Here is a 25329-nt window from a genome sequence, read left to right on the forward strand (position 1 = left end):
CACAAAGAGAACAAGCAAAAAGCAAGCAAGAACATCGGTTAGCCGGAGACAACAGATCAATCACCTCTGGCGAAGAGGCAGTTTAAAGAGCGGGAAGCACGCGCTGCAACGTGACTGCAAGAAATGCGATTTGAGTGCAGAGTGAGCCAGCGTCGGCTCGATAATTCGGTGGTAATTACAAGGCAAGGTAATCCCCAGAGGCACTGAGAGCGTGTGTGCATGTTTGAGGGGGGGGGGATACCTAATACACTCTCTACTGGTGAGATGAGCGCAACTGAAGACCGAGCACGTAAGCATCACACACACACAAAACGCTACAGTTTTCTAAAAACAATAGTTCACCGCCAGACACAAACATTAGGCTCCCTTCATTAATACTCGTTCACATTCCTTGCACTTAAATAGGATTACACAAGCGTTTTCGTGACCACTGCGATAAAAAAGTTTCGCAACAGACTAACAAATCTTTACGAATGCTGAGAAAAGGAGGACAAGCTCAATTACATAGCTTTACAACTCGCACCGCAAATGAACAAAGCGTCACTGTACGCACGACACGTTTTTTTTTTTTTCGCTCTCTACGGCACTTTACATTGGCTAGGCGAGTATTTTGAGTAACCCAGCCCTCAAATGAAGGCCAGCAACAACCAGATAAGAATCCGGCCAACTCCTTGGCCAGCGAAGCATGCTGTTCTTACCAAATGATCAACTCTTGGCAACTGTCAAGGGCCTAATTCAGAGGCTGCAATGTGAGAAGAGACGAGCTTGAAACTTAAAAAAAAAAATAATAATTTAATCACTTCAGTTCCATAACCCGCACAATCTCTTGCTTTTCCCCTCTCTGGTTTTCCGTGATTTTACTCTCCTCCCTCAGACAGGAACATTCACGGCGTGCAAATCAGCAGTCTAGTCTTTTCCTCCTCAAACCAAATAAATAGATTTGATTTGCCGTGGCTGCAGTGTCAATAAACATGGCTTTGAGAGAGCGGCGCGTGTGCCGGCGTGAGAAAGGGAGCGGATCCTGCCAGGCCAAACATCGGGGATTCGGGCCGGGATGAAAGGAGCTGTCAGAGAAATCAGAAGAGGAAAAACACATCTCAGTGGCACAAGCTCCCTTTCTAAGCTGACTTCATCAGCAACCAACCTGATGTTTCCGCAGCCATCTCTTTTCAGATCTCAGAGCCGAGATCTTGCGAGCTAAATGCACTCATGTCGGTATAATCGTGACTCGCAATCATCTAAGAGTCTGTGACACTTTTAAATGGAAACACACATGTGTGAATTTAAGTGATCACTGTCATATGAAAGAGAGTCTTTCAGCGACCTGGGTCAGGGCAGACATGAAGGGGCAGGGTCTGGTTTTGACAGGTCTCAGGTACGACACAAACAAGAAGGCTACTGCTTTCTGAAATCCGAACCGAAGGTATTCGCTTTCGCACAGTTCAGACAAGATTGAATTGAAGCATATGTAAACGATGTATTAATAACGTCAGTTTCACCTTTACGCTTCTAATGAAAAGGGTAAGCGATTGCCTGTTAATGCTTGTGAGAGGCAGCAGTAGACAGTGATTTACAGCTGAGATGACAGAAGAAAGGTGTTTTATACATGTTTTAAACACTGATGGGGCTGAAGTGTCTTTTCACTCACCTCACAAAAGGAGAGAAGTGTTCCCTCAGGCCTAGGCTTAGAACTCAAAGCCCACTGACATTCAAAACTAAACTTCTTATTGTCGTTGTACTGTTTTGGCATGATGTATGGATTGTATGTTTGCATATCAAAAAAAAAAGCTACTTACACATCCGCCTGCCAAGATTTCAGCAGGTAAAGGAACGCTGCCATCTCTTTGCATAGTCTTTCCTCTCACAAAGTCATTCACCTGTGATAAAAAAAACAAAAACAAAAACAACGTAGCATCAGATATCTATAGCTTCTTAGAAGATTAATTTTTTTTTTTTTTTAAATCTACAAAAAAAAATCTGTAAAAAATGTCTTGTGCATGTTGTACTGGGATTGTTTTAGCAACCATTTCACTGAAGAAAATGCAAAAGTTGCTTAATTTAAATGGTCTATAACTATAGCAGTCTGCACTATATAGTAGCACCCGTTTAGACTGGTTTGCAGGTGGTCAGTAAAGAAAGCTTTTTGCGCATTCCTAAGATTTCCCTCTGGAAGCATATTTGAGCCTCAGTTATGTATAGTACAATAAATTGTCATTGATGTGATTTTTATATGAGATATCAGCTCAGACTTCTGAGATATAAAGCCTGATATATAAAAATATTTATATTCGGATATATTATATTTTGGAGCTATGAAGTTGCAACTGTTAGATAAACTCAGTTTTGAGATATATTAAGTTGCAATATTGAGATATAATTTGATATAAAAAGTCAGCTTTCAGATATAGTTAACAATTTTGATAAAAAGCCACAATTATGAGATATAAATTCACAGGTGTAAAATGTAAAGTTATAATTCTAAGAGAAAAAAAAACACAATTGTGATATAAACCTGCAAAAGTGACACAAAGATGTCACTGTGAGATACAAAGTCATGAAGAAATTCATGAAAAAGCCATAATTGTGGGAAATAAAGTATAAGTGAGCCTGCTGATGCCCAAGTCAAGAATGCAAGTATGTACACTTCTTTGACATGGGATCAAACAGAAGACAGATTCACTTCTTTTTCGAGGGGCTAAGGCGAGGCACTGAACTCAGGCAGCAGGCGGGCAGGCGGGAGAAACAGAGGGGTGTATTTCTGAGGAGTTAAGGGCTCTGGTTTTAAGAGGCCAAGCTGATGTGGTGAAGGCAGAGCACTTACTGTAAGCTTTATGGCTTTCTCGGGAGCCACGCCCAGAAGCTGCGGTACGAGGCCTATAATTAGAAAACAAGTTGATTAAAAAAGACAGGGGTAAGGGAAGCACGACTTTCCTCAATATAAAAGCTGCAGTGCTGCCTCCAATTCCCTATCATCCACACACTAATGAACACTATTGATGTGGAGTGTTTAAATATTGGAAACTTAACAGTACTACAAACTCTCTTTCCCTTTAAAAACAGCCTTAACCAAAGTTTACACAGCCCTCAATTACAACGCAGATTTCTGGCTTAGACAAAAATAAACTAAATAATCTGATTTAAAAGTGATGACCCACCCCCGGCAGTAACAAACAAGCGCAGTAATGTGGGCATAGTATACGAGTGTAAATAGGCCACACAGCTAGATGAATCCAAACATTTCCTGCATGCATTGCCTACGGAGTGCATTTCTGTTTATATGCAAGCAGCTGAATTAGAAAAAAATATTTTTCAAGCTTAATCATCCATTGAAATTTCAGTAAACAATTATTGTTCTTGCATGCTGATGATTGTTTTGTGTTTGCCAGGATAGTGACATCATTGGCTGTTGTATTTACCAATTTCTAAGCATCTACTATCAATAAACAATCGGTGTGACTGTGCCTGAGCAAATTTGTGACTTGAGTAATAGTAAATGCGCTCTGCATTAAGGGATCTGATAGGAAAAGCAGAAAAAAATGCTAAAGGTCTTTTTACCTAAAATTACAGTTTAAACTAATTATCAATCAGAACCTTTTTTTTTTTTTTTTGGAATTGCATTCAAAACCATGTGGTTCAATAATCTGTCATTTAACATCAAGATAAAATGGGAATGGCAATTGTGTACACTAAAAAGTATTTTTTATGCATTTGAAAAAAGCCAGGAATGCACACTTCCTTGTTCAAAAAAGGAAACTATTTATATGTAAAACAAAAGCACTTAGTGCTCACTTCAAATATAGTGCACTCTGTCATAAAGCACTGATATGCTCTGCTAAAACGAGGACTGATTTTTTTGTATCATCCCCCTGTTATAATTCTACACGGGTGATGAAGATCTCAGCCTCTCTTTTGTCAGCTTTATGATTGACAAATACCAGTAGTTAGTGTTCTCAATGGAGGTCACATAGCAATTGCACCTTGCAATCACAATTTGAATCTGTGACCTCACAGAATGCTTTAAAAACTCTTGTTCCAGCTCTAAAAGCAGAGCAGATACTCATTATCTGAGCGCCATTGACTGCGTAGAGCATTCATGTTCTTCATTGTTAAGTTCCTGTGCTGGTATGTGCCCTTTCATGCTCTGCACATTGTCCCCTCAAGCAGCAAAGGTAGACTTAATCTCTTCAAAGCAAGTAAGGTCAGAGGGAAGATGACCTGCCCCTGGCTTTCATGAAAACGCTTTTTGTCTGTGCGTCCCCGATGGCCTGGCTGCGTGAAGCCACTGACCTCTGTAGAGGCCGAAGAAGCCCTCGTAGCGTACCACCTTCTTGAAGCAGTCGAAGCTGTTCTTGTACATCAGCTCGTCCATAAAGGAACCTGAAGAGCGTTGGTTCTGCATACGGGTCTTCACCAGGTCGATGGGGTACACGGCAGTGGCACCCACCGCTGTCATGAAAAGAAATTTCTTTAAAACTATGATATGGAATAGTAAGACTGTTCAAGGAACGGTTCATCCAAAAACATAGATTTTCTAAGAAATGTTTTCACGCTCAGGCCATCTGAAGTGTAGATGTTATTTTTCCGTTCTTCATCAGAACAGATTTGGAGAAACATAACATTAAATCCTCTGCAGTGAATGGATTCCATCAGAATGAAAGTCTAAACAGCTGATAAAAACATCACAATAAACCACAAGTTATCCACAAGACTCAAGCTCATCAATGAACATCTTGTGTTTTACATTAAGATTAAGATCGTCTCATCATTTTGCTTCCAGTTATAACTTCAATAATATTTTTTTCTTTAGTGAAGTCATCTCATCTGAATCAGGAGAGAAATACGCACAGATCAAGCACCGCTTGTAACTTATTGTGATGTTTTCATTCTTTCATTCTGATTCACTGCAGAGGATCCTCATCTACATCTCGGATACCCTGAAAGTGAGTACATTTTCAGAAAATTTAAGTTTTTGGGTAAACTCTTCTTTTAAAAGAGATGCACAGACTGAACACATGGAGGGGGGGGGGGCACATTGATGAAGGACACATCAAACAACGGCAAAAAAGAATGAACGGAAAGAAAGTCAGGATATTTTGGAAGAAAGCATCAGTCAATTCTTATCTGACAACTTTGGGGTGGACACAAAGGGGATACAGCACCGACAGGCTTAATTAAAGAGTGAGTCGCCCTGCACTACCTCCTTATTACCTTGTCTCCTCTGAGAGAGCCAGACTGGAGCCAAACACAGGGCCAAGCACCACCTCCTTACATACACACTGTCCAACACACACACACCTCTGATCACTGACAGGTACAAAAGAATCTACCCAGGAGGTTCCCATGGTGCATAACCTCATTAAACTGGAGAACTAGCCTTCTAAGAAGGCAATAGGGCAGGCTTTGTTTTTCTTTTTGTCCAGCCCTGCTACCTCTCGTGTGGAGGAGGGGCCGCTGCTGGTGCAGGCTCAGGTAAAGGAGTGGTGCACAATGATCTGTGACCGACTCACCTCCAGCCACAGAGCCCAGGGTGAACCTGTACGCCGACTCAGCGGCCTGAAGCAGAAAGGAACGAGACACATCCCCACCAGACTGCTGTGGACAGACAAAACACAAAGACAACAGAATCAGAACTGCCACCATTATGCTTTTAAAAATATGTCTAATTATCAATCATATAAATATAAAATAAATAAATATATCATAGAATATTATATAAATAATATTTGAGAAAAATGTTACGTTTACATATTAAATATACTTGCATATCATATACTTCATATGGATATAAATGTATACATGTAAATACATGTCAACATTTTTTCAATATATGCAGTTTTTTGCAATTTTTTAGAGAAAAAAAAGCCTTTTTGGGTTTAACATTTCCGCTCACATTTGTTTTGTTTCACATTTGATGAACTATTATTCTAAAATGAATGTGGAAAATAAAAGAAATAATCCATATGTTGAAACTTTTTACTAAGCTTATTTCATTCTGCTTTCTGTCAGAATTTATAACATATCAAAACACTTAATTTAGTTTGATCCAGCTTTGCTAGATAATGAGAAATGCTACTTTTTATCATAGTGTTAGTCGGGACAAGCAGAAACCACAATCAACTGGGTTCAATCAGTGCTCTAGCCACGGCCGTAGCCCCACAGTTAGACAGAGCACGAGAATTAAGGCCAGCCAAAACCATCCAAGCGTCCCATGCCACATTCCCCGCCGGAGATACAGTCGCTCTGCCTACCCAAGACCACCTGTCAGGAACCTCAAGGTAACTGTGCCCCCCTCCCAGACTCACTGAGGAGTTAAGGGTGTGGGGTGAACTGTGTTGGGGGGAGTGGTGAGGGAGAGCTGGCCAGCAGCCCATAAGGCCAGACCACAGCCCAAAGCAGCTCATTGTGGTGGGACTGGCGTCTCTGTCCCGGGCCCCCGCTTTGTATGGCCCTGCACGAAGGAATAACTCAGCCCTCAATGTGTTTGGAGGCAGAACTTCTGATAAAATAAAGAGGGAATATCTAGGCACAGACACACTCTCTTTCTTTTCCCTGAGGAGTCTTCAAGCCTTTCTGTCTGTTTTCATTTCCCCTCATCTCACCATCAGACGTTGATAAGTTTCCTCGACTGCTGGGCTTGCGTTTCATTTACAGCTTTTTATATGTGTGATCTGTGTGCTGATGACAGATTCAGATATTCTTTTCTTTCGCTGGTCAAAGCGAAGATGAGAGCTCAGCAGTAGCTGACGGAAAAATCCAGAGGGGCTGGAAATGATGCATCGCTCAGAAGCACTTACTTATAAACACAAGTTCTCAAAATATATCTTCAACTTTAGCAACCGAGACATAAAAAACTGAGTGAACCAACAGCGTCGATATGAGTAAAAGTGTCGCATTTAGATAACTGTACAAGTTATCATTGGATATGTGTCACATTTCTGCAATGACAGAACAAAGGAAAAAATAGAACAATACACTATGGGTGTGTCCAAATCCGTCCCCTATTTCAGTTACAAGTGTGCTAACCAGAGAATCCAAATTGTTCAATTACTGTCAAAATAATTAATTCCCAGAATTCACAATTATTTCCACTACATTCTTTTATCAGAATTTCTGTAATGTATTCCTAAAGTAGCTAAAATTCTCAGAAATGGGGACTGTAAATACATGCCTTATTAAAAAATGAAAATGAAAATGCCTTATTCCAGTTTTTTACTTTTTTTGTAATTATCTTCTATGCATCTCCTTATGTCATTTATACACTACTTCTCAAAGGTTTGCTGTCAGCAATTAGTTTTTTAAATGATGAAATAAACACTTTAATTCAGCAAGGGTGCATTAAGTTTATCAAAAGTGACAGTGAGACGTTTATAATGTTACAAAAGATTTGTATTTCAATGAATGCTGTTCTTTTAAACTTTCTATTCATCCTGAAAAACCTGAAGGAAGCATAATGACAATAAGAAAAGTTTCTTGGGCAGTAAATCAGAAAAAGATTCATTTGACAATAAAGAGACTGAAGTAAATTCAGCTTTTCCATCACATGAATATATTATCAAATGTAAAAGTTACTTAATTTTAATTTATATTTATACAAGAAAATGTTATTTTTAATGTATCTTTGATTAAATAAAGCAGTCTAGTTTTTTTCTATGTTCACCATATAAATGTATATTGATTTATTAGGTTATTAGGTTTTCTTTGTGTTTTAATGTCATTATGCATGTGTTATCTGTTTGTCTTTTTAAAAGAAATTCAGGAAAGGGAAAAGTGCATATTTTAAATTAGCACTGTACTTTTTTAAACAACTACAATGAAGTAGCGCATAGTCATAGTGTACTAAAAGTTAGTAGACCAATACCCAGTTTTTTACTAATCACTATAATCTTTAAAGACAAGCTCATACTCTTGAGTTTCTGAGGGTTACCTGTCTTTGAATCTCAGCAAGGTTGTAGGGAAGAGCTCCCTCCTCCAGAGGTGCAATCATCTCAATGTCAACTAAACCAACACGTCTGTAAAAAAAAAAAAAAAAAAAAAAAAAAAAACATGGGCAGACATAAATCAGCAGTTAAAGAGATTCCTTTTTTTGCCTTTTCAGAGCACAACATCTCAAAGATGTTTGAGGAAACTTGGTATAGCGTACCCTCACAAGTAGCAACCTCCAACATTTAGACTCAAAGTGAGGTGGGTAATTGCAGTATCACATTGCAAAGAAATAATAATGTCCAAAAACCAACTTCTGATCACCATTTGCTCCATCTGAGACCTACCCAATAGTGTCAGGAGTCAGTTCATAGGTCGTGGCATCTGACTCTTCAGAAATGTTCATGTGATATCTTTGGTTTTGGAAAGTAGGGTTTAACTCACCATGATTACACCGCTCTATGGCTCAGAGGAGATATTTTGTAAATATACTTCCAAGCTCATTACGGTTCTGGTAAGAACTTTGCAGCAGTTACAGTAGTGTAGAAACATGTGTGCCGCTACATGCTGCAGGAAAGTTAGAACAAGCTGGACCGTGTTCAAAACCTCCCGCTGTACAATAATAGGAAGAGTCATGTATCATCGACTATGCAATTGCCAGAACAAGACTCAGAATAGAGAGACCAGAAAACTTTTCACATATAATTACAGAAGAGTCAAACAATGCTGTTTTTAGATGGTGAGAGTGGCTAGAGGGCTCTGAAACACAGGCTGAGCTGAAGTATGTTATGGCTGAGCCTCGAACCCTCCTCTTGATGGGGAGAGGCTCTCAGACAATGATTCAGCAGGGCCCTGTCGCCATGGTGACTCACCCTCTCGGCTCAGATAGGTCAGCCAGCTGGAACAGGATGTCCACTTCCATGGGGGTCACCTGGCCAAACCTCTGGGCAGCGATGATGAACTCCTCTGCAAAACAGAGAAAATACTAAATCATTTAATCACTGCAAAAAAATTCATTTATAGTAACGAACAAGTTTTGAGTTACGAAATAAGTTAACGAAATGTTTCTTAAGGATGCACAGTGGCCTATTCCAAAGTAAAAAAAAAAAAAAAAAAAAATTTGTCATTTACTTTTTCATATATAATATGAATGTGTAATTTGTTCATTCTAACAGTTTTAATGCCTAACTTTTTCAGGGAAACTGCTAAATTACAGCATTCTCTTATGAGTAGAACTTTTGAAAAAAATGTTCATTTAAAATAGATTTTTTATAACAATATAAAAAGGCTTTACTGTCACTTTCAAACAATCAAATGCATTTTCGTAAAATAAAAGTAATAATTAGTTTAAAATAAAAAATAAACAAACATAACAATTCTCACTTATCCCCAACTTTTCAGCTGTAAGCGAATTTGGCCATTTAGAAATAGTTCACCCTAAAATAAAAATCACCATCATTACTCACCCTCATGTTGTTCCAAACCTATATAAGTTAACTACATGACTAAAAAATTAAATGAAGTGACATCTGCAAATAAATAGTGCAAACATTTTCTCAGATTTTTAATCAGTCATTTTTGCTATTAATTTTATCCAGTTGGTAGCCAGGTCATTTTCAGCGGATGCACTGTATTAAGTCAGTGGATGAATTACGTTTGAAAGTGAGCTTCACTGTGTCTCACTCACTCTGAAGCCTGTGTGTCCCTGCCACTTTATTTTAAATTAAAAGTTACACTGAAAACAAAACTCTCATTTGTAGCGGTTACAATCATTCTTTAACATCAGACATTGCATGCTTGTGTCTTTAATTAAATTTAAATGTCAAATTATGTTGTGCTAGTTAAAACTAAAAGAAAAGAAAAATATGCTAATAACATTTTCTTCAAATAATCCTTAGCTGCACAATAACAGCTGAGGTAAGATCTCAAATTACCTCAAAATGCATGACTGTCACTGAGAATCACATGTGGGCCAATTGTCCTTCACTATAAGCCTCGCAGAAGAGCTCTTCATGGCTGAATACAGTTACTCGCTGGCATTTAAAACTACACTGTATGTACAACACCTTGCACCTTGTTTCATTTACATGAAGGTCACTTGATTTGAAGTTTAGTTCATAAAGCATTACAATAATTAAGCTGTCCAAAAAAATGTCATCGCTCGATGCTCTATTAACAAAATATGTGTCTTACATGAACATGTCCCTACCTGATCATGTATTAAATAATTAATTTAAATATTTAGTAAATCTCTGAGTCAGGGCTTGTATTGGATATCAGTTGGTTGTGTAGGTTAAGAGCAGAGTGGTAATGAGCAGAACGAACACAGGCCGGTTAACAGTGGGATTCCCACTGCACTGGTATAGAGTGACTAGCCTGAAAAAGGCAGCAAGTGTTCTTACACAGAGGCCTATTGAATCAAGGCCAGCTCAGCTTACCCCGGCCTTAAACACGCTGTGAAGTGTGAAGAACGCTCCAATCAAAGATCACGCAGGGCATCTGTCTCTTTAGCTCCTCCAAAAACAAACACCGGCTACTGATAAGTGTGAGGAACATGCCGCCAAGCGCATCTGACCTGCCAAAAATCATATTTGATTCTACAAAAACTGAAATGGACTTTGAAGTATCACAGTGACTATGAAATCACGAGGTCGTATCGGAAGCAAATAATGACCAGAAAAGCAGCAAGATGATCCACATTAAATGTTTTTATACATTTGCAAGCTCTTATTTTGTCTGCTGCCTATCAGTGCGGGATGATGTGTTCCCTATTTTCCCCAGGTGGCAAACGATGGCTGTTGCAATGATGAAACTATGCTTCGGCGTACCGCTCAAAACATACGGAACCAATCAGCTGTGGGTCAACAAGAGAAGTAGACATGGAAATTCGCACGCACAGGTCCCAGCGGAGCCCGATGGCGGCCTACAGCCTCTGTGGGAACAGCAGCGGTAAATGTAGCCTCCCCACCCCTGGCCCCGGTCTCCACAGAACTGATAGCATCGCAGGCTGGGTGTGTACAGCAAGAGTGTGCGTCCAAGACGCAGAGCTCCATTGCAGCCAGACTATGAGGGCTGTTTCACAGGTCAGCAGTTGGCCAGGGAGACAAAGACCAAGGGTTTTTTAAGGTTTTAGGGGCTTTGTTTTCAAAGCCTCCCTTGATAGAATATTGTCGAGTTATTTATCATCCTCTAATGATATAATTTATTAATAAAATAGTAATTAAAAGAGTTTGAGTAAGAAAAAAATCAACATAATTATTTATTAACAATTTTTTTTTTTTTTTAACAAGAAATTAACAAGAAATGAAGAAATATGTATATATATATAAATATATATATATATATATATATTATAAATGCATAATAACATATGTAAGAAATGTAAGATCACTAAAAAAAATTGTTACATATGTGGCCCTGGACAACAAAACCAGTCATAAGTAGCATGGGTACATTTGTAGAAATAACCAAAAATTAATTTTATGGGTCAAAATTATACATTTTTATTTTATGCCAAAATCATTAGGACATTAAGTAAAGATCATGTTCCATGAAGATATTTTGTAAACTTCCTACAATTTCCTACTACTGTAATGCATTGCTAAGGACTTTATTTGGAAAACTTTAAAAGCGATGAATATAGAATTTTAAAAAGTGCTCAATATGTAAGACATTTTTAAAAATGAAAAAGAATTTCATTAGTAACAAGAGAAATGAAATAAGAGTATTTCTAAACACTAGTAAGAAATTTTATAGATATGGTGTGTGTGTGTGTGTGTGTGTGTGTGTATACAGTAGTCAGCATTTGAAGTGGATCAAAAAAGTTAATCAAAATTGTCTTAGGAAAAGAACGCATTTTGGTTTCAGATTTCATGAAAGGTTTTGATCCACTGCATGTATGTGTGTGTGCGCCATGTATTAAATTACACAGATTATAAAATACAGCAATGCAAAGAGAGCACTTTTTGTGTGTTTTTGAGGCACATAAAGTCAGCCTAGTCAGGGGAGGCAGGACAAAGTCAAAACAAGACAGGGCTAAAACAAAAAGACTACAAACCTTTAGTAACTTCCACATCTTTGCGGTTGCCTGCCAGGGTGGTGTAGATCTTTCTAATGAGCTCCATGTTGTTTAGCAGAGAGTTGAAGCCATTAAAGTAGGAAAAGCTGACCTGATGTGACGTACTGCCACCGGCCGCCTGCAAAATTGGCAAACGCACACACAGACATTTGAACGAAGACATCCTTTTACGAGGGACAGAGGTGATAAATAGCTGAGAATTCAATGGAGTGCCAAACATTAATCAAGCTACAGTGCGGCGACATCTTTAGCACTTCCACCCCACAGAGCGCTAAATAAATACATGTGTTTCACAGAGAGGCACACTGGTAATTTCAGAGCGATTCAAGCTCGAGGGCCATTTTTAATTAAGCTGTTTTATGAGAAGAGGGACATATAAAGTGGAAAACTAACATGAGGTAAATCTTTAAATAGCATCTGACAGAATGCTCGGTGTAAAAACTCCCCTTGACATTCTGATAGCAAAAGAAAACGGGGAAAAGAAAAAGAAGCTAGCCACTGACTAATTAATTTATGCTGAAATAATAAGCATTAATGAAATGTGATATTTTTCAAGAACGTCTGATGATTTCAGAGTGTAGTTTGGCTGAAACGGTGCTTTTGTAGTGCTTTTCTTCGGGCCTAGGAGAGATTGGAAGGAAGATCTCTCACTAGATGGCGCTGTGTGCTTTGCAGAAATGGTGGCGTCTACCTGAAGCCACGAAAAAAAAATCAGACCTGCTCTGAAGTTTCCTTAACCAAGATGTCATTTGTAAAATCCCTGCATAAACCTGCCCATAAAAGTATAAACCTTTATGTAGATGGGATAAAATGTTTACACCTCCTGTCTTGTTTTGCAAGGCATTTAAATTAGAGGATTGAGTGTATAGACTGGGTCTGATGAGCGCATTGTCTTTAATTTATTTCTAATGGCCTCGAAATTGTGTGTTTACAAACATCTCCTAGAATCCCAAGGTTTATGAGGCACAAACCGTGGAGAAAATGACAGACTCCACCGAGTGTGTATAAAACAGACCGCTTACGCGCATACACCTAGCAAACAAATATCTTGCACTGGTTTACGTGAAACAAAAGTCTATCACAAAACTGTCATACAGTGCAGCCACTGGCTGAAATAGCTAAAACATAAATAAAAATAAACAAACTCACTGCAACTAAGCATTCCTCCACAAATGGTGTGAGCATGTGGGGTCTGATGGTCACCATGATGTCCCTAAAGTCCAGAGCGGTGATGGCGCCGGTCTTGGCCTTGTCTCTTTGCATAAAAGCCTGTCTGGCATGTTCTAGCTGCATCTCCTGCAACACAATACGCGTCAATCAATCTGAGCATGATGGTAGTTTACAGAATGCTGAATTGGAGTGATTTGTATTGAAAAAAAACACACAGATATATTACATGCATGTGATTTTATGTATGCGATCCATCATGTACAGCTGGCCTTAATTAAGTAAAAATGCAAATTCAAAGCATTTCTTTCAATAGCATCCAGCTGCAGATTATATATAAATATTAAATATAAAGACCAAGTAAATACAAAAAAAAAATATGTGAAAATATTTATAAAATAAAATGTATATGCGGCAATTATACTATGTATTTTACGTAATCATGAATGCTATACAATTTAGAATATTTGAAAAAAAATATTTTAAATGTAAAAAATGTGTTCAAACAGTTTTACTTATAAAAGCATCGGTTCGTACACTCATGTTTTAATTGAATAACTGTTTTATGTGTTTGTTGTTATTTTCAATACATTTATTTGCTTTAAGACATCTGCTGGAAAGACGTTTGGAGAGGAAACTCTCATTTTGTTGATTGCGCAACTCATCTGAAACATCTGCAGTATCACATCAGGAGACGAGACTTTCTTACACATCTCGGGCTTTTAAAGAGAGTTGTTTTTCTTTCTTCCCGCATAATTGAGCTACCGCTCCAAAACACAAGAAATATAGGTCTGCTGTGCGAGTGGACGTGTCTTCGTATAGAAGAAATGTCTGCTCACAAAACACTATTAGAGAAAATGTCAACGCTTTGAATGTCAGGCTTCAAGCTAACCTATTTCTGATATTACAGAAATGTCACTGTCCTAATAAAAATACAGCCATAATACAGTTACAGATTGTTGCCAGTAATTTCACTATTATTAACCTATTTTTCACATCAGTATACTTATTTGAATATTTGCAAATCGCATTTAAGCGAATGCTGTAAAAACAAAGAAGCTGACTTTACATCTTACGCTATACATGCTCCCGTGCTTTTCGAAAACAAACAAATAATGCTTTAAACGAGGAGGAAATGCCAGCGGCGGTGAAAATAAATAAAACAAGGGCAGAGGTAGAGCAAAATATTATCTGGCTACAGATTTTTCCTGTCTTGCATTGTGCTGCTCCAGCCACAAACATGTGGAATTGCATAATAATTGTGGATCTGAACCTTACGGTTTACAGTTAGTCTCTTAAAACCTTAAATTACTGCAACTGTGAGTGTTTCAAAAGCGTGCTTTTTATTTAGGGAGGAGAAGAACCGAACCCCCGAAAGCCAATATTGAAACCACCATGGCATTTATTGTGCCTTTAATTGTCTTTGGATTTGGATTTGATGAGCCACCTCTGTTTGGGTCAATTATTTCAATTCAAGTGCCGGCATTAAAACTGCATTTAAACAGCTGCTTAAACATATCTGAGAAGACTTAAAAATCTCATCATCGTTTGTTCAGGTTAAAGAAATTGCAGGATCTCGGACCTTTGGTTCTGTCGGTAATACCGTTTCTGAGAGCAAAGCCAAGTTTCCGACACATCATATTTGCAGGTGGTCATATTGACCATTGCGAAGTCAGTCTTGGAAAGCATCCATTCATAAAGGAAAGGAAAATAATTTGGAGAATTTCATAGAGTGTAAATCCGAATCTACAACCCCCTCCCCACCCTCCACCCCTCACATGTACGTGAAGCTGCTAGTTAATTTTTTTTACAGTGCAGCTTTATATTGTATCGATGTTGTACTGGATAAAATCGAACAGTTAACACTAACCGGATTTTCAAATCATTCCAAACGACCATAAAAAAGTTGCCAATCCAAAGAAAATGAAATAAATGAAACAGGAAATGTGTTTTTTCATCATTTTCAAGTTCCAAAAACAAAATTAATCCCGTCTTGGCCACAAACACAATATCGGCGTGTTTCTCGCAGTTTCCCAAAAACCCATCTGGTCTAAGTTAGGTTTAATATAAAAAGCTCATTCAGATATAGTGAGCGTAGATGCAAACTTGGCACAGCCGACCCCTCACACCCCCTCTGCCCACTCTCAGGTCTAGACGCTATATTGGAAAATGTCTTGCACACCACAAATACAAAAGGAATACTGCTATTCTTCTTGCAGGAGAAAACCTTTACCTGTTTTAGGGGAATCGCTAGACTGCACTGAGGTTACGTCACCTAATGAGAAACAAATGCTGGCATAGGAATATAACTCCAGTGTTTCATTAATGACTAACTAGGTCAATATGCCTCGTTGTGCTGCGGGAAACGGTGCCCAGAACCGTGTGTCAATCTAGGCGAGACCAGGCACAAAATATACCAAACAAGACATTACATCGATCCGAGCTCTGCGGCGGAGAAGGAAAGTATGTGACGGCGATAGTATGAAAGTGAACGTGTTTGGGCCTACGTGGCGGGAAAGGTGGGGTGCAAGTGGATCAAAGAGAAATTAGACAGCAGTCATACCCACCAGCAGAAACTGAGTGAACTCCCCATAGTTAAGGTGTTTCTTCCTCTCGGCGCCAAAGTGGAGCTGAACAAATTCAGAGTTCCAGTTAAAGGGGATGTGCTGGTGTATAGTGGTCTGACCGAAAACTTGTTTCACATCCTCTGAAATCAGAGATAAGCCTGACGTCAGAAATGTCATTGTTGAGGATTGAGTTACAAAACTATGCATTGTTAGATTTTAGTACCGCCAAAACAAAGTAAACCTCATTTAGAAATACAATGCAACGTTTTTTTTTTTTATTAATAAATGAAAATAGACGTAAAGATTTTTTGGGGAAAAAAATACATTATTAAAAGTATTATATAAAATATTTAATATTTGACGCTTTTTGTAAATGTAAGACATAAAAATTTACTCTTTATACAAAAATTCAGATGTTCTTGCTCTTGGATCATATAAAATCATTTAACATCATTTAACAAATATTTACATGTATTTTCATGTCTATATATATATATATATATATATATATATATATATATATATATATATATGCATGTGTATATATAATGTATGCATGTGTGTGTATATACAAAATAAATATACACAGTACACATGCATTTTTTATGCAAACAAAAACTTTTATTTGGTATGCTTTTTTGACAGTGCTAAATAAAACCTATCCATTAAATTAGAAAACAAAAAGCTAAACAGAAGTCGCCAAACAGGCCTTTGCGATGAAGATGACAATAAAAGCAAAGAAAAATGGGGTTGAATGCTTTGCAGAGAAGCTCTGTCGTTCCAACAGGTTTTTTCCATTTATGGCAAACCATATACAGTAAGCATTTAGCAGATGCTTTTTATATTGCATTACAACAGAGTTCCACTGTGGAGCAACTCCAGACCTTTATTTTATCAGTGTTTATGAACCTGTCAACACGTCTCTGTCCTTCTTTCTTTATATCGCTTTGGAGTCGCATGGCAGACTGCAAGTTTATTACCCCTATTTCACCTAATTGAACTTGAAAGGGGGAGGAAAAAAATGAAGAAAAAAAAACCCCTAGTCATTCATTAATTAAAACCTAAATTTTCCAAACCCTTAAAAATATCCCTTCATAATATGACTTGCAATGACAGGGTTTATTAAATGGTGAAAAAAGACTGTTTAATGTAACAGCAAGAGACCTTTAATGCTTTTAATGACATTAAGAGGGTTATAAACGGGAGTCTCCAGTTCGCTTTAACACAGAGCGGCATTTCATTTCTCTAACCTCTGTAGCGCATCACAATAAAGTGATTTTGACATGACCATAATCTTAGTCAGAAGTTATTTGCTATTTATGTTGACGTGATTGCTGCAGTTGAAAAACAGGTGTATGAGACAAATATTGCCTATACATTCTCATTACAGCTCAGCCCAGATGTACAGCTGACGACATGAACAACAAGAGTCCTTTGAAAGTCACTTCTAAATAACCCAGTCATTTCAATGCAAAATATGCATATGTGCATGTATTATCCGATCTTATTCCCAGTTGACTAAAACAGGTTGATGAAAGTCTATTTCTCTCCGCCTAGGCACTTTGGGTAGTGAATTTAAAATGAGCTGATCTGACAGGTCTCACCTACAAAAGGCAAATTAGACTATTTAAGTCAATTAGGGAAATTTAACGCATGAGATACACACATGCATTCTTCCTGTGCCAAGTTCTTTTGCAACATGAATATAACTTCAAAAGTAACTTCTCATATTATTAGTGCATTACTATGCTTTGTTCTCAGTCTTAGTCTCAGATAACCTGCAATGAATGTAAAGCAGATTATACTGATGTCCACTAGGGACTGTTTAAAATCATTTTGAAGATCTCTGGCAGTGGATGAATAAACCTGATTAAGAGTTTTACCTTTACTGATCCTGTAGTACTCCACTAAGAGACAGGAATCTGTCGGTCTAAGCAAGCATTCAGATTAAGACTACTTAACATTAGCCCTTTGTTTTGAGGCCAGTGGCTGAACGTAATGTGCTCTGGAATTATACTGGATAACCTCACTGATTTAGACATTCAGCTGATATAATTACAGTTTAGGCCAAAACGAGGTTTTTCGTGTAATGGAAATTAAAATTCATTTCTAAGCTTGAAGTTTTGAGAATTGAGAAAAAAAAAAGTGAAATAAGCAAACAACAAAAGCAAAGCAAAAAATGAGAAAGCAAAGAAAACAGTACTACAAGAAGCTAAGCAAAAAAAGAAAACAAAGCAAAACAAAAAAGACAGTGAAGTGCCTAAAGTGATGCCTTTATAAAGATTAATAAAAGACATGTACATTTACTGCCACGCAGAGTTAATTCTCGTAACTGTAGCTTGTTCGACATTGCTAACCAACAAAACAACTAGGCCCATTTATACAGAACGCCTACAATCACAGGTGATCTTTTATTTTATTTTACAGCGGCTTCAAACGCAACTCATCCAATCAGAATTTTGAGCTGGTACTCTGTTTTATAAAGAGTGTTGTACACTCACCAAAAGTGGCAATTCCGTTTCCAGTTTTGTCAAAGAGCTGGAAGGCAACCATGAAGAGAGCATCCGGAGTGCATAGCACCGACTCAAAAGCCAGAAACTCCTGGAAGGAGATCAACCTGATGGAGACAAACAGACTTACAGCCTACATATTGTGGACACTTCACTCCACCAGCCTGGCATTACATTATTGAATGATGAGAGGGTATCACTCACTGATTACTGCTTCTCGTCGCCAAACAAAAAAAGGTAGCACATATTTTCATTGTGAACACTTGACACTTGAGTGATTTGTTCAACTGTAATTATCAGCCTAAAATTATGATGTACAAAACATCTAAACACACAGTCCAGCTTCGATTCTAGGCCCAGAGATTAAGTGAATGACAAAACAATTTGACATAACAGGCTATTCAATGATCCCAATCTTGATTGAAGTGCTTCCAATTTGACTGTCAAATGTCATTACCTTACTGAAAATGGGACCAGTTCATATAAGGCCCCCAGGATGAGAACTCAGTAAATAATGTGATTACGATTAAGTCATGCTGCAGTACAGTAAGGAAAAGCTCAGGAATTTCTAGCATACACATACACTACTAGATCAAAAGGAGTCACAGTGATTTTCATGATCAACTTTTTATGTATAGGCTTATAATAAAAATGAGTAAAAATATCAATATTTTATCCAAAATAAAAAATGTCAATATTTAAAAATATTTTCTTAATATATTTATATAAAAATTAAATGATATATATATATATATATATATATATATATATATATATATATAATATATATATAAATAGATAATAAATATAATAGAATTTGCATAAAAACTAAAAAAATGTATTTAGTTTGAACCAGAGTAAAATGTTAATTAGGTGTGGCCAAACTTTTGACTGCTTCTGCACATTTTGAGAAAGATTTCCTACTCATATTTCCACTATCATTAAATATATCAATTTTAAGATTATTTAATTAGTTCCTATATGTGTGTTCGCTTTACAGTAAGGATAAACGGGTGCTATTGTTCCAAAAGAATAATCGAGCAAACCTGCAGAAAGATTAAAAAATTTGATATCAATAAAGGGGAACAGCACTACTTCTGCAAATGACTAAAAGTTTGAATCATAATGGAGAGCATGACATTTGCCGAACATCATAAAACACATAAACATGCCCACAACCGCACACATACACACGTATCTACCTCATCAAATAAGCAATTTCAGCATTCATAGGAAACCCTGGGGACCATGCAATCTAGTCTTTATTTAAGCGCAGTTCAAAGTTGCCTCAACTCCATTATGAATTTCACAAATGGATACAGCAATTACTCGAGGTCACTGCTAACGAGCAGTCCCAATGCATGCATCTCTAATTTATTTCAATTTCCAGGGAGCAATGATTACATTTTCGTGGCCACTCTAATTAATTTTGTTACTGATGAAATTCAAAGGAACTGAGAATTTGCGCGCTTCCAGCATGCCAAATCAGCCACATTGTGGAGTCAAGAGTAATTGTTTTATTAACTAAGCTGACAGTAGGAGAACAGGAGCCTGCTGTTTCAGAGTGGGTGGAGAGCTACAAAGGCGATCTGCTGGGCCCGGGCATTGATGATTAAAACCAAAAAGCAATGAGAAATGATACAGATGCTGCTGCTTTTACTAAAAGAAAAGTCTACTAAAACTCAGCAAGTGATTAGAATGCATCTCCGACACCAGAAACCACTGGAAGGAAACGATGAACTTCTAATTACCAGATGGTATTGTTTTCATTTCAGATCAGCTTGATGGTCACCGTAATTGATTTTGGGAGCATTTCTGCATTAAATACCCTCCTATCAACATACACAAAAACGAGTTGTGCATGTAGTTTCCCCAGTGCCATGCCAGACGTGAGGCTTATGATGGTTGATTAGCAGTTCCTTGACTACTAGAGAACAATTACGCTGGTCCACAAACATGCTAAGATGCTGTAGCCATGAAAAACAAATTAAGCTCAAGTAATAAGGCCAACGCAAAACATCTTCCAACCATCAACTAAAATGGCACAGAACCAAAAGGGTAACATGGGGAATGCAAAAACTTCTCTCAAATATGAACCATTGAAATGGTTTAATAAGATGTTTTTCTAAATTCAAATTGGCAAACCTTTTTAAATACACCACTATTCAGTTCATTATAAAATAGTTTAGCATTATTTAGCAAGGATAAATGAAATTGATCAAAGTAAGAGTAAAGATATTTTAACTGCTACAAAAGATTATTTTTATTAAGCAGCACAACTATTTTAAACATTGAGAATAATTAACGTTTGATCACCAAATCACACTAAATAGTAAATTATATTTTTAAAATATATTCATATAAAGGTATATATTCATATATTTTCAATTGTAATACTATTTCACAGTATTATAATTGAAATGAATTAATAATTGTATTTTTTTCTTAAATGCAGACTGTAGGCATAAAATAACCGTTTCAAATCGTTTTAATTCTCGATCGCACAACTCAATAATCAAAACTCTAGAGGGAGACATGCTGTATGATGCCTGTTATACAATAAACCATCTCAAATCAGTCATTTAAACAGTCACTTAATACAGTGACTGTACAATGTGTTATGCTAATCTCAACAGGCATACATTTTACAAATCATTTCCCTATATCTCTCAGCGGGTGCCACCCACCTTTAAATTGTGTTGTTTCTAAAAGAGAAAGGTGCTGGTAAACACTGTCCTTAGCAGAAACACTATTTACAGACTTATTATTTCAGCGGTTTAGCGTAGTAGCTTTTATCCGTGACAGGTGAAGAGAGAGCACCTTCAATAAGCTCTGGCCCTGTCATTGTCACTGACAAGCGTGGATGCAGAGGGACACAGGCTGGTTTAGCTTTCCCTGAGTGCATACCTCAGACCAGCCTGAAACCACATGGGCACGGACTGCCATTTTCTCAGCATGCGCTCTTTACAAAGTTTTAACCCCCAAGAGGCTACGGAGTTTCACACTTGAGGAGTTTTTCCATCAGAAATGGAGAGGGGAGAAAAGATAGAGGGAGAGAAGGAGAGAATGTCTGGCAGATCTTTGAATCAGCAGGGAAGTCTACATGTGTTGAATGAATGATTCAGAACCGTTGGCAGGATGCCGCTCAAACAGGGCTGAGTGAATAAAGGAGAAGTGATTCAGTGCCTGATGGATGTCACCATATCACTTGATTTATTCCAGCTCAGGAGGAGGTAGAAAATGCATCATGCTGTTTGTATCCATCTCATGAAACAGAGATAACCTGTGAATCATCTCAATCAGATGAAAACCTACCTCGGTTGTAAAACATGTCGTGTTCAGCAAAAACATCGGCACCCACACAAACAGATTTAACTAGAGATGGATAAGACGGAAATTGTATCATTTTGAATACATTTCAACATTATAACAAGCTTCATTTGTACATAAATTTATTTGCAAAAAAGAAAAATATGAGCCGCTGTGAGGGCTTCATTCCACCATAATTCTGGGACGAAGGCCTCAAAATGAACGTTTCTTCATTTGCAACATTCCACAGTCCTGACGGCATGAAGGTCCCGACCACAGCCGCCACTACGACCAAACCTCAGAAATCCATATATATCCAGATCTTTATTTAACCGGTTCAGCATCCTACGTGCATCGTGCGAATAACACAAAAAAAGATGAACCAAAAAGACAACGCTTTCCAACATACTCTCTCAACCTTTTTCCATATTCTTGATTAAATCGAACAACGCTCCTATTTTTTACTCAAAGCCTTGCAAATAAATAAAAAATGATGTTCAGAAAGAGAGCTCAAGCCATGATTCCCTAATAGTTATCCGTTAATAGCTGAGATGCAGCAATTTATCCATCCTCAAAGTCGCACAAAGCATGAGAGCTGAATGGCACAGGCAATTACAGTGCGTGTGTACCTCTCCCGGTCTATGGCAGGCCTAATAATGTGTGCTGCATGACCACATGCACTCGGCACGAAACACGGCCCGGCTGGTTGCCGTGGTAACGCACAATCTTTTTGGACTTACGCTCGCGTATCATTGGCCATCATTATGTATCATTAAAAGCATACATATTAATGCAAAAAGGGGTTGAGCCGTGCTGCCTGAATGGAGCAGCACCTGAACAAAGTGTGGCGTGTTAAGATGTCTGACCCTTCATCCTAATGCAGGATTAAAAGCGGAAGATACCGCAGCATAATCCACATCCATTTCACAGCAAAGGCTTTGTTTATGAATCAAATGAACTATAAACTGTCATTTACACAAGTCGTGAATTATTAATGAAAAACACAAATTCACGCTGCGTGTTGGTTATTGTCATTTAAAAACTGAAAATTTAATGGTATTATTTAGGGGGGCATTTTTGTTTTGTGTTTGTGGTAGCACAGCTTGATTTGTTTGCAAAATATAACCTGCTAAAGACTCAAGTGAGACGTAAAAGTTTAACCGAAGCAATGGAAATAAATACTAACCCATCTTTAGTCTGGTCCACAACACCTGCCAGTAAAGCGGTGGCCTCTTTGGAAGGCTGTATGTCTGTTTTTGCGTGAAGGTACTTGGACACAAAGTCCTCTGGGGACATGTAGTGCTCTCCGTTCTTCTCCACACTGGCATACTGTGAAGGCGAAAAAACTGGGCTAATATCATATATATATATACATTTCACGTTTAGGCCAATGCAGTGCAGAACTGATATAGTGAATAAAATACTTCGAGTGTTTGTTCACAAAATATCAGCAATTTGATTTACGTAAAATATGATGCACGTTATACAATAAACCACCTCAAAGCAGTCATTGAAACAGTCACTTAATACAGTGATTGTACAATGCAGGATTTCATGATTATTAGTATGCAAATTTAATTTCACATCAAAATGGTAGTCATAAATATTCACAATTAAAATCCCAGGACAATAAAATCAAAGACAAATTACCTTCATAGTTTAAGGTAACATGGACAAAACATTTTAAAATCATACAGAAGATACTTTCTACTCTTAATAGCAGATATCAGAAGGAAAGAAAAAGGTTGATTATTGAAAGGAATATTAAGCGTGTTTTAGTTCACTGCTGTTAGATTTATTACAGATGCTACTTAAAATACGTTATTCATGCAAAGTTTTTCTCGTGCTTTTAAGGAACTCCGCTTTGTATATTCATGTGAACTTACTATGAGTTCCATACAGTTCTCGATGCATTTTTAAATTAATCCTCAGGTTTTCTTTCTGTAATGAGAAATTTATTAAAGGGTTACATCAGAAAGAGGTATATGTCATTGACACCAGTGCTTAGATGTTGGCCTACAACTCCCGTCCCTTCATTTCCAGACTTTGAGGGGAGATAAGCGATGACATACCTTCAAGAAAATTGACTTGAGCTCTGCTGGATCAGCCCTCTTTATCATTACCTGTAGAGATAAACACATTGTCATTTACAAACACACACACACACACACACACACACACACACACACACACACACACACACACACATATATATATATATATATATATATATATATATATATATATATATATATATATATATATATATACACACATGACACTTCAGGCCTGGTGCTCTCATTTAGATTTTGGTTAAAGTGACCACATTATATTTACTAAGTGATATTATCATTAAAATCATCTTATATGTAAAGAGCCCAAGCAAACACTTGTAATGTCAAGCTCAACTTCAGCTCACTTCAAGAATGTTTAGCATCCTATAAACCCCATGGCACCCATTCAAGCACTCAAGCAGACGCTGGACAGTCTATCTGCAGGGGTCTGACGCTTCATCCGAGCTCTTTGAAGTACACTTATGTCTCAATGTCATTGAGAGGCGCTAACATTCACCCAGGACATTAGCAGGCTAACTAGCTCTGTCACACCGGCTGCTGTGTTACTGAAGGTTAGCAGTTAATCTCCACCCCAGCGTTTCTCCAGTATCCTGCAACGACGTTTTCTGGATACATACGTATTCTTCACGATCAAATTCTAAGCTGACTTCGTCCTCGTTGCTGTTTCCGTGTGAGAATAGCTTACCTTTGCTGCCATGTTCAGCTAGCGCGCACAACTATAGCAACAGGAAGGCTTCTCGAGCTTGATGACGTTTCCATGGAGATCACGTGCGGGACACAGCGGCTGCTGCGCTCAGAGGAAAGCGGATAAAGCGCTCACGGTCCTAGGTGCTGCATTTTCATTTATTGCATAAAATAACAATCAAAAGCTCGCCATTATTAATGGTTAGTTAGATAGTTATTACAATATCAGGGCTGATTTTTTTAAGGAAGTTATCTGCACTAATTTTTCACAAGAATGTACATAAATATTACATTTTTCCCTATCTCTAATCGAAATATTTCAAAGAAACATATACCGCAGTTAGGCCGTATCGCTTTAGCCTCGTTCATGTATATTTGTTAATCTCTGACCTAAACAAAACGCCATTAATCCTCCTGTAGGTATTGAATTGAAAGATGGCAGTACACAAATATGATCAGTTTTTAGCTGTTGATGAATTATGTGATGTTTTGTAGAATTAGCTTATTTCACAGCATGTAACTTACTTTAAAACACTCACTCTTTAAAATGAAATTGAAGATTTGATCATATTAACACAACTTCGCCTTCATGCTGCTATAGGTGTCTTACTGAGCAATGTTTGCTTTTCATTCTAATTTAATGTTTCAGTGACTGCGCTTGAGCAGAACATATTTCTGGAATAACAAAGCATGTTCTTTTTGAAAAGTCGCATAATTTAAAAAGTAATGCATAGCATAGACCCTCCATCGCATAGATCTTTATTAGTCAAACATGATGTGCTCATGATGCAGAATGAAGAAATGTTAAGCAATGGCGAATAAGTGATGTTATGTCATCTGATGATTAAATCAAATGAAATACACTGAGTTTTAAGAAGCTTATGAGTCAAGTAGAAACAGACAAATATATTAAATATATTAAAATAAACTGAGAGCTGGGTGATTTTAACATAAATTCAAAATGATGAAAAACAAAACAAAAAAACCATTTATTTCACCTTGGAAATGTAACAAGTCTT

General features: G+C 37.5%; 1 protein-coding gene across 5 annotated transcripts in view; it reads right to left on the reverse strand.

The window, feature by feature from the left end:
* The window catches only part of LOC122323727 (calcium-binding mitochondrial carrier protein Aralar2), a 37375-nt gene extending 12992 nt beyond the window's left edge, over positions 1-24383 (reverse strand). Inside the window, exons 1-14 of one of the 5 annotated variants that reach the window (XM_043217793.1) lie at positions 24312-24376; positions 23624-23674; positions 23438-23492; positions 22738-22880; positions 18234-18349; positions 15733-15872; positions 13148-13294; positions 11978-12116; positions 8793-8886; positions 7925-8009; positions 5508-5592; positions 4288-4446; positions 2822-2874; positions 1797-1877 (exon numbers count right to left, since the gene is read on the reverse strand). In XM_043217793.1, the coding sequence (XP_043073728.1) occupies positions 1797-1877; positions 2822-2874; positions 4288-4446; positions 5508-5592; positions 7925-8009; positions 8793-8886; positions 11978-12116; positions 13148-13294; positions 15733-15872; positions 18234-18349; positions 22738-22880; positions 23438-23449 (1254 nt within the window). In that variant the 5' untranslated portion in view covers positions 23450-23492; positions 23624-23674; positions 24312-24376. Of the gene's footprint in view, positions 1-1796; positions 1878-2821; positions 2875-4287; positions 4447-5507; positions 5593-7924; positions 8010-8792; positions 8887-11977; positions 12117-13147; positions 13295-15732; positions 15873-18233; positions 18350-22737; positions 22881-23437; positions 23493-23623; positions 23675-23970; positions 24292-24311 lie in introns of those variants that run through there. The other 4 variants (XM_043217792.1, XM_043217795.1, XM_043217791.1 and 1 more) reach the window with 4 other exon arrangements.
* Between the last annotated feature and the right edge of the window lie 946 nt (positions 24384-25329).

The sequence above is a fragment of the Puntigrus tetrazona genome, chromosome 19 (assembly GCF_018831695.1).
Source record: "Puntigrus tetrazona isolate hp1 chromosome 19, ASM1883169v1, whole genome shotgun sequence".
Classification (NCBI taxonomy): Eukaryota; Metazoa; Chordata; class Actinopteri; order Cypriniformes; family Cyprinidae; genus Puntigrus; species Puntigrus tetrazona.